The sequence below is a fragment of the Hemitrygon akajei genome, chromosome 12 (genome assembly GCF_048418815.1).
Source record: "Hemitrygon akajei chromosome 12, sHemAka1.3, whole genome shotgun sequence".
NCBI lineage: Eukaryota > Metazoa > Chordata > Chondrichthyes > Myliobatiformes > Dasyatidae > Hemitrygon > Hemitrygon akajei.
The window spans coordinates 85,585,950-85,606,021 of record NC_133135.1 but is presented as its reverse complement, the minus strand read 5'-3'; the positions used below and the strand labels follow the sequence as shown (position 1 = coordinate 85,606,021).

Below are 20,072 nucleotides of genomic sequence, written 5' to 3'. Positions count from 1 at the left end.
ATCAAAAGAAGTGGGATTTCATTTCAGTATACGTGACAGAATTGAAGAGATTGTCTGAGCATTGACAATTGGGTAATGAGTTTATAGGTGCACTGAGAGAACATTTGGTTTGTAGAATCATACAAGAAAGCATTCAAAAATGGCTCCTAACTGAAGCACAATTTAAACTAAAAAGAGCAGTTGAAATTGCGGTATCAATGGAAACACCAGACAGAAATGCAATTGAGTTGCATACAGGAATGTAACTGAGTGTAACTGAGTTAAACAAAATTTAATTTCCTAAACAGAAATCAGCCTGGCCAAACATATTGTATTATTGTTATGGCTGAGGCTCACATACACCAGACCAATGTCGTTTTAAAAATAAAGCTTGCAGAAAATACAGCAAATTAGGACACATATAAAGAGCATGTCAGGCAGATAAAAACACATAGAGTGCACAGAGAAGAGAAAAAGAGAAAAAGTCGATTTGCAGTTTTGAAAAGAGCACTAATCTGCTTGCTGTTGATGAAAAATCTGACACTGAGGAGAGTGACACAGGACTGAGTAGCCTTGAAATTCACAATGTGAAAATTAACAATGAACAACCACTATCAATTACTCCAGAAAGGCAAATTAGTTAAAATTAGATTTGACACTGGCTCAGCTGTTTCATTCATTCCACAAAATGAGTTTGAACGGTACAGGTAGTCCCTGATTTACGAATGTCTGACTTACGGACAACTCATACTTATGAACTGAGGAAGGAGAACGCTGTCTGCCATTTGAAGTCATTGCCATTGACACTGTGTTGAGTGTGTAACTTTGTAATTGGCTTAAATTTTTCTTAGCAAGATTCACCCTGACACCGCCCCTCCCCGATCCGGTTGGTTGGTGGCGCAGTGAGATCAGCGCCAGGCTGGAGAACAGAAGTTCCTGAGTTCGATCCAGTGACAGATCGCTCCCGTGCCAGGTTGATGTCGATCCAGTGACCCCCGTACCATCCGTGCCGGGTTGATGTCGAGCTCGCAACTCGATCTCATAAAAAAAACACTGCCACCTCCAGTTTAAATTCCCACGTGGAATATTTTGGAGGATCAAATACCCAAACCCAGCACAGCCCCCACTTGTCTCATTTAACTAGTCTCAGTGTGGTGGTCCTTAGGACCCAGCAAACCTCGGGAACCGGCGGAGGTTGGGACCCGCTGTTCACAGTGTTTCTGTTCTGCTGATGGGAAATGATCGCGATTGAAAATAAAGTGGAAATAATAAAGCGTTTGGAAAGAGGTGAAACACCATCGGTCATTGGAAAAGCGTTAGACTACAGTTGGTCAACGATCGGAACAATTTTAAAGGATAAAGTGAGAATAATGGAGCATGTGAATGGCCCTGCCCCGGTGAAAGCTACAAATATTACTAAGCAATGCAGTGGTTTAATTATTGGAATACGTACATTTCTTAAGTGTTTTATATGCATAAAAAGGTAAAATATATACTAGATACTAAGCCAAACATTTGAGTAACTGATGCTAAATAATACCGGAGGTTATTGTTCTGACTTACGTATAAATCTGACTTAAAGACGATCTCAGGAACAGAACTCATTCGTAACCCGGAGACTGCCTGTATATCAAAGGATACTGAACTGAAGCCTGCAGATATCCAACTAAGTACTTATACTGGAGAAAAGATAACTCATGTGGGAATGACTTTCATAATAGTGAAAGTATTATGGGCTTGTATGTGGTAACCACAAGAGGCCAGCATTCTGGGGTCATGATTGTCTGAGACAACTACAACTTGACAGGTGATCCATGTCATATGCCCTGCAACAGAGTCAATTGAAAGTGAATTAAGAAAGATAATGGATGATGCCACAACAATGTTCATGGATGGCATTGGAAAACTCAAACATGTCAAGGGTAAAATAGTGTTACATGAAAATGCCACATCCAAGTTTTGCAAAGCTCGTTTCCTCATACCATCCAGTGAGTAGTCAGGGAGCTAGATTGCATGGAAGATGAAGGAACTCTTTCTAAGACTGAGTGGAGCCCATGGGCAATGCCTGTGATGCCAGTAGCCAAGAAGAAAGAGTCTGTCAGGATCTGTGGTGATTTTAAGGTCACCATCAACACAGTACTGAAAGCAGATCAATACCCACCACCCAGGATAAAGGATATCTTTGCAAACCATTCTGGAGGAAAACACTTCAGCTAAGTAGACTTAACTGACGCCTACCTACAGACTGAGATGGAAAAGTGTCCAACAAGTTTCTCAACATAAACAATCACTAAGGGCTTTATCGCAATTATTGTTGTTTGGAGTAACATCTATACCTCCACTCTGGCAGAAAGCTATGGATCAGGAGCTACATGCTGGTCATCTAAGCATGGTTAAAATGAAAGCGTTGGCTCGGACCATTGTATGGTGGCCTGGGATAGGTCAACAGGTTGAACAACTTGCTCAGGATGCCAACATGTTCAGAAGATGCCAGGAGCAGAGCCTCTCCAGTCCTGAGAATGGCCCACATTGCCCTGGTAGAGGACTCATGTAGATTTGGTTGGACCATTCATGGCACAAACTTCTTGATAGTAGTGAATACATCTACAAAGTGGGCAGAAGTGTTCCTAATAGCCTCCACCACAGCATTGCAACCGATTGATGTTTTGAGAAGAATATTCTCAATCTTCAAGAACACTTAGGCAGTGACAATGGACCACAGTTTGTTGCGGAAAAGTTGCACTAATTCCTAAAAATGAATGAAATAAAACATATTACATCTGCACCGTACAACTACAAACATGACTTTTTGGAAAGGTTTGCCCTGTCTAAAGAACATACTGTAAGCAGTGTCAGCATAACACTGACACTGAATCAGAAACTCACCAATTTCTTCCTTGCATATCACAATTCAGCACACTCCTCAACCAACAACCAACCAGCTGTGCTGTTCCTACGTCATCCCTTGCATTCACGCTTGGATCTCCTCAAACCCAAGCTCAGAAGGAGTATGCAGGACAAACAGCTGAGCCAAACTGAAGGGTCCTGAATCAAGGATGTTCGATGTGTCACTCTTGGACAAGCAGTCTTGGTGAGGGGCTGTGGAGGTAATCAGAAGTGGGTACTCAAAAAGATTAAGGTCAGAAGTGGACCACTCTCCTACACAGTGGAGATTGCATCTGATATCATTTGGAGATGCCGTATTGACCAATTGTGAAGAGTAGAGTCAATTATTAGAGAAGAAATGAGGCTCCTGCTGTCAATACCACTTCCTGCAGTCTCAGAGTCAACTTCTACAATCACAATGGAGGAGGCCCCCGAACCCATGATTGTTTCATAGCCACAAGTCTCATCTGCCAAGCAGAGTGATCCCCCTTGTCAGGAAAGATGTTATCCCACAAGAGAAAGAAAGCCTCCACAGAGATTAAATCTTTAAGCCTGAATGGGACAATTTAAATTTCATTATGCTGTGAATGTCTATATAGCAGTTGTAACATATAGTATACACTGTATGTAGTTGAGACGCATTCTCTATTGAGTTGGTTTATAGCTAAGCAGAAAGGAGGTTTGTGTATTTAATATTTCAGTAATATTTGACTAATCTTGTAAATATATTTTTGATTAAGCATTATTTGTTTGTTTATATAATTCATTATGGGTTATATGTAAAAATAAGTGAATTGCATATATCATGACACTACCACATGATATGTGTGCACCTTGCTTAAAGTAAAACACAAAGTTAGGCTCACATTTTGTACTCCTCTGATCTTGTTTCAATTAATTTTATGTTTTGGAGTTACAAAGCATAACACATAGCCTTCTTATGTCCAGGACTTGAGTGATTTCCTTATTGAGTTTTCCATCTCTGGTCTCTTAGCTATGACTGACTTTGTTTGGTGCCTACACATTTAGTTTCAAGGCATGTTTGCAGTATTCCACATTTTTCTACTTTATCTTCCTTCCTGCAATCAACCTTCCAGATCAAGTTTTCAGTCCATCCTTTTGAACCCTGCATCACTGGCTTGCTGAGAATATTTTGCCTTATTGTGCTTTCATGAAGTGCCTTGGCATCTGTGATAGAAAGTGCTTTGTACAGGCTGTTATACAGTGCAACAGGAAGAACATTTGAATGAGCCAAACAAGCTGCTACATTCAATCATTTCTCTGGGTTAGAAACTGCTTTGGTGTGGCCAAAAGTGGCTGCTGGCACTCATGGGGAGAGAAAAACCAGTTTCCTAGAGGGTCAGCAATTAGTCTCAAAATAGCTTCCAAACAAAGGTGTTAATGAGTTTGTGAGTTAGTGTAAAAATGTTAATATTTTATTAAGTGATACACATGCAAATTTTCAGGGCTGTACATTTAAAGGACTGGGCTTGACATCTTTTACAATATATCTGGGATCTTACAACTGTTAAACCTAATTTTATCTTAAGCACTCTCTCTTGCTGTCAGGGGTAGTACCTGAAAAATATTTTCTCTTAAGGAATGGATCCAATGTAAGGAAATTGCTTCAGTGAGCTCTTCTGATGAAGTTCAGTAATAATTGTCGATGGGCTGAATCTTGAATCCTCTCCAAAAAAAAAGAGTGGATAAGGACAGAATAAAAACTGCTGACATAATGTCACTTCCCCACCCACTTCCAACTGTAATGGAAGAAAATCATTATATCGGCATTCTGTCAGCTTACAAGAAGAAATGTAGCAACTTATGTGTGACAAAGCTGCCCCTTTCACATTAATAATCTTTATCCTGGAAATGGACTCACATTTTATTGGTATTTGACTGAAAATTCACTCACAAAGGATGTAATAATGACAAATTCCAGCTTGTTTCATGTTATACTGGGAATCAACTAGCTACATTTGATCATGAACCCTCCTCAAGTGCTTAATGTGAGCTCCAAATCAGTGCCCCAGAATGATCTTGTTTTACATTTAACATGCTGTCTGGAGCACTGGTGGCAAAATTAAAACACACGGTGTTTTTGGCTCTGCTGAGATGGCAAGGTCTTCATGGCTCAGTGCTAGATTGGGAATCAACTTGTGTACTTGGATGTTATCCTTTGGCCAATTAAATATGAACAATAGGGACAGTATTTTCAATTATTTCAAAATGAAAGCTCTTCTGAGGCTGTTGCCAGAGCCCTGGAAAACAATCCGGTGTATCCATTCTTATATAACCACTAAGCAAATTCTAAAACTTAAGCTGTGCATGCAACTTCTTTTCCTATGAAAGAATGTGGAGATGTTGGTGCAGGTGTTGCTAAACAGTGCACATTTATACATCACATTTACGTCAGTCAGCCATGTTGAAGCTACCATTTGGTCAGTGCCAATTTTCATATGAAATGGCATAAGGCAGTTTGGGATCATATTGAGTGTGTATGCCAAGTCAGATGGACTCCCTCTCTTCAGAATCCTTTTAAGATCCCACACTTAGTTCTTCAGTCCATTCCCCTGATACATTTAATATGTCTAGTGAGCATGTAGTTCATCCCAAACATCTGATAATAATGGTGTTTTAAAAAAATGATCAAGGGTTTGATAAATAAGCAATTTTGCTCTTGCTGTGAGGCCTAGACAGGGAAGAAGAATATGAAATTGTGAGCAAAAACTCGAATGGGGAGATGTTTATCCAACACGTAGTTAGAAAATGGAATGTGTTATTGCATGGTGCAGTTTATTTATTTTTTATTGAGATCCACCATGGAATACACCTTTCCTGCCCTTCAAGCACATCGTCCAGCATCCCCCGATTTAACCCCAGCCTAATTATTGGACAATTTGCAATGACCAGTTAATCTAACAACCAGTATGTCTTTGGATCGTGGGAGGAAACCCGAGCAGCTGGAGGAGACCCATGCAGTCATGGGAAGGACATACAACCTCACAGACAGCGATGGGAACTTAACCTGGGTTGCAGGTACTGTAAAGCAGAACAAGGAGAGAGGAATCTCAAAAGTATCCTGATAGGGGAGAAATGAAGAGGAAAGGGAGGACCGGTGTGGAAATTTGATCCTTCTGTCCTTTTGTTAGAATGGCTCATACATGCCAAAACATCCAATTAAGGATTAGTCTTTTTTAAACACATTAAATTACATATATTATTTGACCTCTGGAAATTTGCAAAGGCAAGAATGCACCTTAACCACCAAGATACTGCATGTTTACCTAAGGACAGTGACCTAGGTTTCTCTTCTACTTTCTTCAGTTGATTCTGGGTAGTCAACGGTGACGTATTGGAGGGGAGAGCTGGTACTAAATTCACAAGCATGGGAAACCCTGTGTAACTCTCATCAATCCTGCAATCCTTCTTCCAAGGCATGAATTTAAGTAAAACTCTCAAGCCCTACATTGATTCAGTCTCCCCTACTGACCACATGTCTATTCATAAATCTTTGGTTACTCAGTGACAATTACCTAACAAAAATGCTGTTGATTGGCAGTACAGTACAGTATGGCCAGGGTAATCTGGTTGAAGTATTCTTTGTGGTGGGGTTATAGCAATGGAGAGAGCAATCTACTTACAGGATGCTTCAACTTTGCTACTGTGAAAGTCATACTTAGGCCCTTATACCTGCAGAGGGCAATTGGTGATTAAATGGGTAAAACTGAACAATGGAAGCTGACAAGTTCAAGATAAAATCATCTGGCAGAACTTAACATTATTGATGAAAGTATCAAGTACAACCATCAGTCTATGCACGATAGCTCCTGTTACAGAAGTTATTGAATAGAAGATGGTGCCAGCAGACAACACTACCAAAGGCAATAGACTCAAAACAGATTGTGAAGCAACTCTTTTCACTTCTTCTACATCTTCTTTCTATTTCAGTTATGGTTCTGCAACTGCTGAAGCCTGTTATCCATATTCTGGTGGTGGTTTTTGGGCCAAACGATCGATCTGTTGCTCTGCTATCTCTGAGAGGGTCCCACGAGGCTGTGAGCAAAGCGTTACAGTATGGAGGCCAGGAAGCTTGGAGACAGGGCATGAGCCATGATCAATTCCATCTCTCACTAATCTCATTGATTAGAGTGCTAAGGAAGATTTAAACTCATCGAGGTGGGTGTGGAGGCGAGTGAGTGTTCAGCATCACCTACCAGCCCATTGCTCACTGCTACCACAGGTAGATGTTTGTCTGTGTCAGTCTCTCTCTCCCTCTCGAATGCTGCTCCTGAGGGAAGGTCCTTGCATGCGAATGATCTCTCTCTTCCTCAATGCTATCAGAGGATAGTACTAGAGCAAGGTTTAATCGATGAGGTTTGCAGATTGTAGACTCCAATTCACTTATGATGCATTTCTAGTTTTTCTGCTTGCTCCAATTTTTGTTAATAGCTTGAGCAATTTTGAATTCGAATGGTCTGCAGATATTGAACAATGAGCTGAACTGAATATGCCTTTTGGTTTTATGTTTTTATTTTCTGTGTTTTTGTTCGTTTTTTTGTTGCCATTTGAGCGATTTTTTTGTGTGTGGGGTGGAGTGCTGATGAGCTTTTTTTTGAACGGGTTCCATGGTCTTTTTTTTTGTGACTGTCTGTGGGCAAGACAAATCTCAGAGTTGTATACTACGTACATACTTCGATCATAAAAATAATTTGAAGTGGTAAGAAGAGGAAGAACATTTATCCCTCTATTTTATGCATTAAATGCTTAATAGGATAATCTTTCTACATCATCCTCTTCCAAACTTGTCAATGGAGTTAAACACATGAGAGAGTATGAACTTCTACCCTTGCCTTTCCTCTAGATCAGTGGTTCCCAACGTAGGGCGTACGCCCCACAGGGGGGTAATTTGATTTTTAAGGGGGGCAATTTGAGAATGAGTTATTAACAGTGAATTTTTTCTAGTAAGTCTGTGTGAGCATGAGTGTGTGTGTGAGTTAATACATATGTGTATATACAGTATGCATACATAAAAATACTTGTGTGTATGTATATGTGTAATTGCGTATGTACTGTATATATAGTGTATCACCATCATTACAACCATCAAATGGCTTTCATAATTAAATTAATGAATTGACTGATGTAGGAAGGAACGAATGAACAAGCCCAAGCGCGTAAGAAACTCGTACGAGGTCGCGCCAATGCTGCTTTTTGCAGAGGCTTTTGGTTCTTGGTGGTGTGAAGGTGTGTACATTGCGTCATCTCTTTTAAACGGTGTATCTGTCTTTGTAAATTTCTTCCTCAGAACTTTAACAGTCCTTTGGTTCTTTTATTTTTCTCTTTCATGAATGCCATGTTCTTTGGAAGCTTGTTTAAACCAAGTTAATGGTCTTTTAGGCTTCCTCCAGGTGACTAGGAGTTCACTTTTTGAATAATAAGAATTATATATCACCACAGGGGGCATCAGGATTTTAGAGGTGATTAGGTGGGGCATGGCCAAAAAATGGTTGGGAACCACTGCTCTAGATGGTCACTGTAGATTTGAGGTCTTCAGAAACTTGAAAAATCAGCTCTCTCAGGGCTTGCAAGGAGCCAAACCATTAAGGTTACATAGACAAGTTAGCAAATCTGATCTTCCCATCAAGTAAGCACTGGAACACAACAGCAAAAATTAATTCTGTTTTCTATTCATTTCATCCAACCCCTCAGCCTGTCTGTTCAGAACAGATTTTACGTGCAAGCTGCAGTTCAGTTGGGTGCCAGTCTTACGTCTGAGCCATATTCTGTGCTCAACCCCTTTCTGTGGGATTGATTAAGTACAGGTTGACTGGAGGTGCTGAATCTTAAATGAGAAGAAAAAAACCAAGGTTCTCAGATGAATGAAAAAAAGCTATATTATTGTTTTGTGCAGAATTCTGTTCAATATTTTTCTGTCAACTAACATCTTACCTCAATATCATCACAGTGTTGAGTACAAAATGATTTCCAATGTACAACAATTGCTATATTTCAATGTCTTAAATTACCTTTAAGGTCTTTAAGACTCCTTGAAGCTAATGTAAAAACAGCTAAAGAAATGCAAATTTTCTTTTACACCTCTAAAATCTGGTTTCTATAAAGTGGGCATCTGAGGGTGGTGGGGTGGAAATACGTCTCTAACAAAGGAGGTGTAAGGTGCTCCTTCCCTCTGCTAGCCTGTAGATCACCCTTGGGCAAGGTGTAGCACCTGCTTAGCCCTCCACCCCCGATCAGGCTCGCGGGCAACCATGGAAGCAGGTGGTGGATGGAAGTATGAGTAGTTGGTGCATATCACAAGTCCTGTCTATGCGACCACTGAAGCCAGGAGACAATCTCTGAAGAGTATTGATAATGCCTAGGATCATCCATCTTCTAAAGACACTGCTCAGAAGAAGGCAATGGCAAACCACTTCTGTAGAAAAAAATTGCCACAAACAATTATAGTCATAAGACCATGATCACCCATGTCATATGACCCAGCACATACTGAAGATAATGATGATGATGATGATAGGACCTTAGAATTTAACAAAGGATTTGTATGTAAATACAACAGAATCATAATAGAATCACATGCTGGAGAAAGATGCAACATTGTCATATTAAACCAAGGAGAATAATAAAAAAAACATCCATATCACTGTCAATTACTGACTCAGATTGCAGATGTTTATGCAACATACTGAGGGAAAAGAACTAATCAAAGTGTATGACAGTCAAAGCACAGCAAGCAAAAATGTTAGGATTAATATATTTGAATTTCATTCAAAATCAATATTTAATTATCATAGTATCTTGTGGATTTTATACCTTAATAAATGAAGTAATATTAAGAATTCAAATGGGATTACACTTTGTAAGCATTTTCCAATAATAGGTTCCAGTCTGCAAGTGTAGAATTTCAAAAGGAATACAACGATGCAAGTCTCACAGTAACACACTGTCCCTGAAGTGTCCAACATCATAATGAAAAACGCAGAGCTGAGTAGCTGTTCAAATTCCAGGAACAAATGTGGTAATGAAACAAAACTTCAAGACAAACAATTAGCATAACCATCTATGACTGGCAGAACAAAACAGTATTTTCTCATCTCAGAACTATGGCTTAAAGCAGTAATTTTCAGAGAAGCTTTGCAACAAACTTGATATAGAAAGTATGCAGAGAATATACCATGAACAAGGACCTTATCATTTAAAAACACAAACTGTGATTGCCTTGGCATTAAAGTTATAGAGTCATTAAGCATGGATACAGGCTTTTCAGCCCATCAGATCCATGCCAGCGGTAGACACCTATCCACATTAATCCCATCTTCCAGCACTTGCCCTGTACCTTTCTATGCCTTGGTGATTTAGATGCTTGGCTCGATGCTACTTAAATACTCTCTGTGACTTTGCTTCATCATTCTTTCTACAGTGTACTTCAGTTACTCACCACTCTTTGGATTAAAAAGGACCCCCTTAGATCTCTTCTAAATTTCTTATCACTTACCCTAAATCTATGTCCTCTGGTTTCATCTGCTTCTAACATAGGGAAAAGCTTCCGGTAATCTACCCTATCTACACCCCCCTCCTTCATTTTATATATCTTGTTCATAATTCCTCTTAACTTTCTTCAATGCATGAAAAACAAACCTCTGTTCCTCGATACTCATGAGGACCCTCTTGTTCATAGTGTATGCCCTAATCTCATTACTACTCCCAAAATTAATCACCTCACATTCATTGGAATTAAAGTAGTGAATTTGTTGCCACAGCTGGCTGTGGAGGGCAAGTTGTTGGGTATACTTAAGGCAGAGGTTGATAGATTCTTGATGAGTCTGGGTATGAAGGGATATGGGGAGAAGTCAAGAGATTGGGCCTGAGTGGGAAATGGATCAGCCAGGATGAAAAGCAAACTTGATGGGCCGAATAGACTAATTCTGCTCCTATATCATATGGTCTAAACTCCAAGTGCTATTTGTCAGCAATTTCACCAACACATTGACATCGCCATGCCTACTAAGACAACCTTCCTCAATGTCAACAACTCCACGAATCTTCTAGTCATTAAAGAGAAGAACTGAGACTGAGCAAATGATAAGCACTTGAGAAAGTTTGGGAAACACCTCATCAGAACAGTAGACTGGAGCCAAAGCACGTAAAGGAACAGAGAAGTTCAACATAGTGACCCAGATACAGAATGAAAAAAATAAAAGAGGCTGCTGGAAATTTGAAATGAATCCTGATAATGCCAGAAATCACACACAAGATCAGACAGTATTTATGGATAAAGAAACACAGTTAATATTTCTGTCAGCTATCTGCATCTGAAATATTACAGAAAGAACCAACAAAAAGCTACCTGATTGATGTAGTACATTGTAAATACTGTGCAAAATATATTCTCAAAGCCTGAGATGTCTAGTAAACATACACATTTGTTCACATCATTATAAAAGAGGGTGATTTAAATTTGGTTGGTACATTCCACTTTCTCCAGTGTTCTGCCAGATTAGTCCTTTAGCTCCACTGGGTTGTTACTGCAATTCCCCCGGAACTTCCCTGAAATGGCATTCTCTCCAAAATAACTGAAAAATTCAAAACTGGGATCTGTAAAAAGTGGAAGCTTTATTTCATCCCTCATGTGGCTGATAACGACAAAAGATCTTAGCTTGCAGTGTCTGCTTTTCTGACCCATAAGAGAGACACTGGGTAAACATTTGTTATCTATTATTCTCAATAAATTTGCAATAAAATGCTGAGATATGTTTACTTCAATGAATCTGTATTTTAGAAGTGGAAAATGACATGAATACATTATTTTGCATATTTAGTGCATTAAACTGAATCTCTGCCCCATGATGCACCATGGAGAGCATCCTAACCATCTGGTATGGTGGTGGGGGGTGGGGGACTACTGCACAGGATTGGAGTAAGCTGCAGAGAGTGGTAAACATAGTCAGCTCCATCATGTGCACTAGCCACGGTAGTATCCAGGACGTCTTCAAGGAGCGATGTGTTAAAAAGACTGTGTCCATCATTAAGGACCCCCATCACCCAGGTCATGTCTTGTTCTCATTGCTGCCATCAGGAAGGAGGTATAGGAGCCTGAAGGCACACACTCAATGATTCAGGAACAGCTTCTTCCCCTCTGCCTTCCATTTTCTGAATGGACATTTAACCCATAAGCACTGTCTCACCACTTTTCATTTCTATAAATCAACAAATTACATGATATATCCCAGTGATATTAAACCTGATTCTGATATGAGACAACGCATAAATCAACGCTATGCTTGGGAAGGATTAAGCATTAGGGTTAGCCTGAAAGTACACAGCACCAGGCACAAGGACAGCTTCTATCCTACCTTGATGAGACTACTGAATAGTCGGCTTGTAAAATAAGGTGGACTCTTGATCTGACAATCTGCCTTGTGATGGTCTTGCACCTTATTGTTTGCCTAAAATGTTCTATATGGACAGAATGCAACACAAAGTTTTTCATTGTAACATGGTAGATGGGACAACAATAAACCTGTTACACATTCAAGAACTATTCACTCATTCAACACCCGTTACCTCGTACGTCCCTATTTTCAGTAAAGTGATGTATTGGTACAGACCTGGAGTGAGATCCAAGCACGTTTTCTCATCGCACCCCTGAAGTGAATCCAACGTGCGTGTCACCTGGCTGCCAAAATCCTCCCCGCCATTCATGCACTCCCTCTGCAGCTGCTGGCGAAGGTCATCAATGTCATACTCATAACCGTCCAGGATAGGCGTCTCCCGGATACTGATCGACCCACTGGAGTTGTGCCCCTGCAGCCGGGAGTTCCGCAGGCTCTCCCGGTTCTGACCCGCCATCAGTACCGATGGGATGTAATGGATTTCGTTTGCGGCTTCTGCACTGGCGCTCTTCTGTGGCTGTGGGACACGGCGACGTTTGCACCACCGACGCCGAGTGTAGAGCACCAAGACAAGGAACAGGATTGCTAAGAGCAGGGCAATCATTCCCCCCTGGAAAAGAGAGAGAGAAGAATGTGACAATTTCAACAAGTAAGGAGACTTCCCATAATAGAAAAGAACAATCCTACTTTTTTTTGGCAAGATAAAACATACTTTTACAAATGAATCCAGCAGATTGCCCCCTCCTGATATATATGTAATGGACCACTATTGATAAATATGTCTAGTTAGAAAATCTTCAAAAGCTCATGATAGAATGTATTTTGATGACTATTTGAGTACAATAGCTCTTCAACGATTGCATCCACAAGTCAGTTCATTCAACCTTCCTGTAGCAATTCTTCTCATCTTTCTCTATTTGATCAATACTTTTACGATTACTATGACTTTGAATTTTAAATTCTTGTTCCACTAAAGCATAAATATTTCATCCACAGTACTGTACAAAAGTCTACGTAAGTCTGTGCAAAAGATATATATATATATATAGCTAGGGTGCCTAAGAGGGCTGCACAGCACTGTAGCAATTTTATGTATTGCACTGTACTGCTGCCACAAAAAAACTCATGACATATGATTGGTAATAAACCTGATTCTGACATGGGTCTCTATTGTGGACTGAGAGTGGGAAGGGGGCAGAGAGAGGGGAAGCATGGTTGGGGTAGGGGATTGGAGAGGGGAGGGAGCAGGAAGCACCAGAGAGACATTCTGTAATAATCAATAAGCCAATTGCTTGGAATCATATTACCTTGCCTGGTGTCTCAGGGCTGGGTGTGTCTGCACTCTTGCCACCTCCCCACGCTGGCACTCCTTCTCTGTCACTTGTCCCATATCCCTCACGTGGTGCTCCACCCTCGCCATTCCCAACAACTTTTATCCCAACCAGATTTACCAACTGACTCTCCTCATCATGTTGACAAATATAGTATGGTGTCTCATTGAAAAACCTTCCAGACGCTGCAAAAAAACCTACATCATCCAGTTATTAAAGAACCAGTGTGGTGGTATCCAAATTATCTGTTTACGCAGTTTCCCTCCTTTGTAATTTGGTTAAACAACAGGACTAACATTCAGATCTCTAGACTGGAATATGAGTTTGAAATCCTCCATAACAGAGGGCATTTCCAACAATGTTGCCCAGACTGAGTGACTGAGTTACATAGAGAGGTTGTGCAGGCTAGGACTTTTTCATTGTGGTTAAGAGTATATTTATCCTCCTGTACCTACTAAAGTGGTCATTGAGTGTACGTCTGTGCAGCCCCTTCACTTCAAGGTTTGACATGCTGTGTGTTCAGGGATGCTCTTTTGCACACCACTGTTGTAATGTGTGGTTTTTGAGTTATTGTTGCCTTCCTGTCAGCTTGAACTAGTCTGGCCATTCTCATAGAAATATAGAAAACCTACAGCGCAATACAGGCACTTCAGCCCACAATTCTGTGCCGAACATGTACTTACTTTCGAAATTACCTATGGTTACCCCTATTTTTCTAAGTGCCATGTACCAATCCAGGAGTCTCTTAAAAGACCCTCTGATCTCTCTCATTAACAAGGCGATTTCACCCACAGAATTGCCACTCAATGGATGTTTATAGTTTATTGCACCATTCTCTGTAAACTCAGCAGACTGTTGTGTGTGAAAATCCTAGGAGATTACCAGTTTCTGAGATACTCAAACCACCCCTTCTGGTACCATCAATCAGATGTTTGGTCTGAACAGCAACTGAACCTCCCGACCATGTCTGCATGCTCTTATGCATTGAGTTGCTGCCACATGATTGGCTGATTAGATGTTTGCATTAACAAGAAGGTCTACACATGTATCTAATAAAGTGGCCACTAAATTTAAGTCTATTACTGGGAAAGTAACACAGGTTCATTCCACTGCTGTCTGTAAGGTGGTTGAATGTTCTCCTTAGGGTTGCATGGGTTTCCTTTGGATGCTGCATTTTCCTCCTATGTTCCAAGGTCCTATGGGTTAGTAGGTTAATGGGTCACATGTTGTAATTTAGTGGTATGGGCTTGTTGGGCCAGGAATTGTACTTCATCTCTAAATATTTTTTAATTTAGAAATTTAAAAATAGAAAGGGGGGATATCTTATAGAGTTGCATAAATCATGAGGGGAATAGAGTGAAAGTGCATCTCTTTCCCACAGTTGGGAAATTGGGATCTAGAGGGCATAGGTTTATGATAACATTGGAGAGATTTAATTGGAATTTGAGGGAAAGCCCAGGGCCTGGTCCCTATATAGAATGAGTGTCAATGGAAGTGGTTGAGGACAGTACATTAACAACATTTAAAAGACACTAGTACAGATACATGGGGAGGAAATATTTAGAGAAATAAGGCCAAATGTAACCATATAACAACTACAGCATGGAAACAGGCCATCTCGGCCCTTCTAGTCCATGCCAAACGCTTATTCTCACCTAGTCCCACCAACCTGCACTCAGCCCATAACCCTCCAATCCTTTCCTGTCCATATACCTATCCAATTTTGCTTTAAATGACAATATCGAACCTACCTCTACCACTTCTACTGGAAGTTCATTCCACACAGCTACCACTCTCTGAGTTAAGAAATTCCCCCTCATGTTACCCCTAAACTTTTGCCCCTTAACTCTCAACTCATGTCCTCTTGTTTGAATCTCCCCTACTCTCAATGGAAAAAGCCTATCCACGTCAACTCTATCTATCCCCCTCATAATTTTAAATACCTCTATCAAGTCCCCCCTCAACCTTCTACGCTCCAAAGAATAAAGACCTAACTTGTTCAACCTTTCTCTGTAACTTAGGTGCTGAAAACCAGGTAACATTCTACTAAATCCTCTCTGTACTCTCTCTATTTTGTTGACATTTTTCCTATAATTCGGTGACCAGAACTGTACACAATACTCCAAATTTGGCCTTATCAATGATTTGTACAATTTTAACATTACATCCCAACTCCCATGCTCAATGCTCTGATTTATAAAGGGCAGCATACCAAAAACTTTCTTCACCACCCTATCCACATGAGATTCCACCTTCAGGGAACTATGCACCATTATTCCTAGATCAAATAGGTTTAACTTTGATGGATACCTCAGACCAGTTGGACTGAAGGGCCTTTTTCTGAGCTGAAAGACCCTCTTCCTCTATGAATCTATAATATGGAGTCTACTGCTTTTGTTGTCCCTGGGCAGAGTTCACAAGTTTGTGAGATTTAGGAGTAACCTGTGTAGCAGTGAATTGGGGTAGATGGTATGCCCTCCAGAAATTGTACACTGGTAGTGAAGGGAATGAATGTTTATGATAGTGGATGGTGTGAACTTAGTACCAAGATTCTCAAATGTTCTTGGAGCTACACTTATCTTGATCAGTGGAGGGTTTTCTGCTACATGCCATACAGGTGGGTGAAAGACTTAGGCAGTAGCTCACAATCATTTTTTGGGTTACTGCTCCCTTGGCTCCCCAGACCATATCCCCAGTGACTCCTTCTCCCGTTCTGGCCATTACATAAATAACTATAAAGAATTTTGATCTATGATGCACAGTGAAAGAAAATAGGAAGTGCAAATTCAAAGCAGTGACAAATAATTATAAAAAGTATTCAAATCTATTGAAAGTTGCAAATAAAACTATTTGTTGACTTAATTACAGTAAAAGCAATTTTCATCAACAATTTTAGAGTGCACGTTGGTAGTATCACTATTCACTATTTCATTGCTTTTTCATCTTTCAAGAGATGGATGGGCTTGGTGCAGTGACATCAGCTTCTCAACATCAGGCTGAATGTCACTTAGGAGCCTCAGATCTCCAAGTTCAATAATTTGCAGTCCGTTTTGTTGCTTTGAAAGAAGTTGGGCAACTGCACTGAAACTGCAGTCCTCTAAACCTGACGTTGAAAAGGAACTAAAGATCATCTTGACTTTTTTCCACAGTGCAGGATAGTGTTCAGAGATTTCTTTGTGCAACTAATAGTTTTGATACTATTTTTTGAACCTTGGCTTCAGTTTAAAGACATTTTGTAGCAAGATCAGTTCTTCCTCCATCCTTCCTGCTAATTCCTCATTACAAGTGATCAGGAATGGATTTATTAACCAATCCGGAATTTGAATCAAGAGAAGACCCTAACATTTCAGTGAAATGTCTTTATGCAGCTCACACAGGTGGGCACAGTATACTTGGTATTCTTTCTTTCTCTTCCAAGTTAGTGATGTTAAAAAATGGGAAAAGGTCATGACAACCAATGTTGGAATTAAATAGGGTTAAGTTGGACAGAAGTGTTGGGGTGACTAATTTGACTTGGATAAGAATCACACAATTTCCTCACAATTGAAGACAGAGTCCATTAATCTTTACAAATAATTCTGACAAATAATATCATGTCTAATATTTTTTAATTCATTATTGAATGAAGTATTCAGGTCCTTAAAGAATTTTATCATAGTGCATTTTGAAAAGTACATTAAAGCACTTCAGGCAGTTTCTGTTTGAGAGCCTTTTGACTTCTGTGTGCAACAGCGACTGTTCATCGTTCTCACTACAAAGCTCTCAAAATATTTGGGAACTGAGAACATGGTGCCTGATTTTATTTACCACTTTGATAACAGCATTTGATGATTTGTGCAGCTGATTTTTGCAACAAGATGCTGTCTATGAATTACACGGTAAATGGTAAATCTGTCAGGTACAGCTGTTTCGCAGAAAGTAATAATCCCACAGTGGTGTCCTGTAATTTATGGTGCCCCCATCTGTTTCACAAGCAAGAATGCTGGTGAGTGTATTGCCTTTCTCTTTGAAGAATTTCTCAACAACCCAAAGAACTGACTCCGCCTTCATAACTGTTTCTAGTCCCCTTTCGATAAACAACTCTTGAACCACATTTTCATTTTTTATGAAGCAAACATAACCAAAAAGCAAAGGTTCATTGCCTCGCATAGTTGCCTCATCCAACTGCAGAGCAAATTCTGTTGTCCTTAGTATGCTGCACAATGTGTTTTCGATATTCTCACAATTTATCTATTCGTCTTTAAACAAAGTTATCATTGAGCAGAGTTGCTTTAATTATTTGGTCCGGTGATTTATGCAAAACTGTTATCAAAACCTCCCTTACTGCTGGTAGAATCAGTTCTTCAGTTATTCTCCAATCCTGATTTAACAATGAGCAAAGAAATGTTGCATGAAACATGCAAACCATTACTCTTTTGTGGTGAAATGCTGGAAAAAATGTTTAGAAGCGTTTTCAATTTCTGAAAGTTTTCACAAGGTGACTGAAAATAAGCAAAGTTTGGAGTGCATTCTATTCAAGTTCTCAAGGAGCCCGGACAGTTCCATTGCCTCATTTGAAAAAAAAAACTTCTTCACTCAATGGACATATTGGTTGCTTGGTGGTGGAATAAATCCATATTTCAGATACTTCACACGATACTGTCTACATTTGGTTTTCTTCTGCCACTTTCATTATGTATTAATGACCACATCGATTGCTTATTGTTTAAGCCCAAACCTCAAGCACTGCGATCAATAAAGGAGAAAGTTATGACATCATCATAGCTTAGGAAACCTGACTCCCTACTGAAGGTATGTAAAGCGCGCAGCATTATCTTGTTTGGGCCATGGGCTAGAGAAATGGGGTCAAGCACATTTGAAAAGGCAGTTTCTAGGCTTTACTCCATTGAATGCTAAACCTTAATTCACTGGAATTGATTCATTGTGTGATTCAAGTATGGGAATCATACAAGTTAACACTGTCCTACAGTATGTAGGCAGCCATCGATCCCAGGGATCATGAGTTTGCGCCTCTGGTGGACTGTGTCCTGTCCAGGGCGCAAGCCTGGTCAGGAAGACTTGAAGAACCGGCTGTTGCCCATGCAGCAGGTTCCCCCTCTCCACGTCATCGATGTATTAAGAGAGGAAATTAAGAACCTGGTGGCATGGTGCGAAGACAATAACCTATCCCTCAACGTCAGCAAGACGAAGGAATTGATTGTTGACTTCAGAAGGAGTAGCAGACCTCACGACCCCATCTACATCGGTGGTGCGTAGGTGGAACAGGTCCAAAGCTTTAAGTTTCTCAGGGTGAATATCAGAAATGACCTGACTTGGTTTAACCAAGCAGAGTCCACTGCCAAGAAGGCCCACCAGCACCTTTACTTCCTGAGAAAGCTGAAGAAATTTGGCCTGTCCCCTAAAACCCTCACTAATTTTTTTATAGATGCACTGTAGAAAGAATTCTTCTCAGGTGCATCACAACCTGGTATGGAAGTTGTCCTGTCCAAGACCGGAAGAAGCTGCAGAAGATCGTCAACATAGCCCAGCACATCACACAAACCAATCTTCCATCTTTGGACTCACTTTACACAGCACACTATCAGAGCAGTGCTGCCAAGATAATCAAGGACACGACCCATCCAGCCAACACATTTTTTGTCCCTCTTCCCTCCAGGAGAAAGTTCAGGAGCATGAAGATTCGTACGGCCAGATTTGGGAACAGCTTCTTTCCAACTGTGATAAGACTGCTGAACAGATCCCGACCCGGATCTGGGCCGTACCTTCCAAATATCCGGACCTGACTTGCACTACCTTACTTTCCCTTTTCTATTTTCTAATTATGATTTATAATTTAAATTTTTATTATATTTACTTCAATTTGCACTTCAGGGAGCAGGAAGCGCAGAATCAAACATTGTTGTGATGATTGTATGCTCTAGTATCAATTGTTTGGTGACAATAAAGTAAAGTAAATGTAGTTCACGGGAAAGGCAAGCACCAATAAAGCTTGGCACTAGTGTTGTTGCAGAGGTTGCCAGAGTGATGTTCTAAACAATATCAAACTGCCTTAGGGATCCCAGCTCCAGATTTCTTCTTCTTCCAGGGTTTCCCATGGGTGGGTATGGTAGCAAGGCAGCGGAGGTTTAAAATCAGAGTTCTCCTTCTCCTAGGTGGGCTGCCATCCAAGGCTGATGAACCCCACCTGCCCAAAGCAACTGGTTTTGAGGTGCCAGTGGTCCATCTTTGTCCCTTCTCTTGTCAGTAGAAACAGTTCCGTCAGGCTTAATAGCTAAGCTACGCATGAAAGACAAGAGTTGGATTTGGTTGTCAGGGGCTGTTAGAAATGCATGCCATTTGGAGCACTTTATAGGGAGTGGGAGCTTGTCCCACTACCACCCCCACTATGACAACCTTAAGAACCTGTCCTACAGCAGTTAATGACAATAATGTTCGGGTCAGGCCCGGGAATAACACAATTTCTTCA

At 40.5% G+C, this 20,072-nt stretch overlaps 1 protein-coding gene across 1 annotated transcript in view; it reads right to left on the bottom strand.

Annotated features, from left to right (window-relative positions):
- astn1 (astrotactin 1) overlaps positions 1–20,072 on the bottom strand; it is a 2,716,024-nt gene that overhangs the window by 1,911,516 nt on the left and 784,436 nt on the right. The window contains exon 3 of the mRNA XM_073063618.1: positions 12,492–12,885. Coding sequence (XP_072919719.1) covers positions 12,492–12,885 — 394 coding nt within the window. The remainder of the gene's footprint in view (positions 1–12,491; positions 12,886–20,072) is intronic.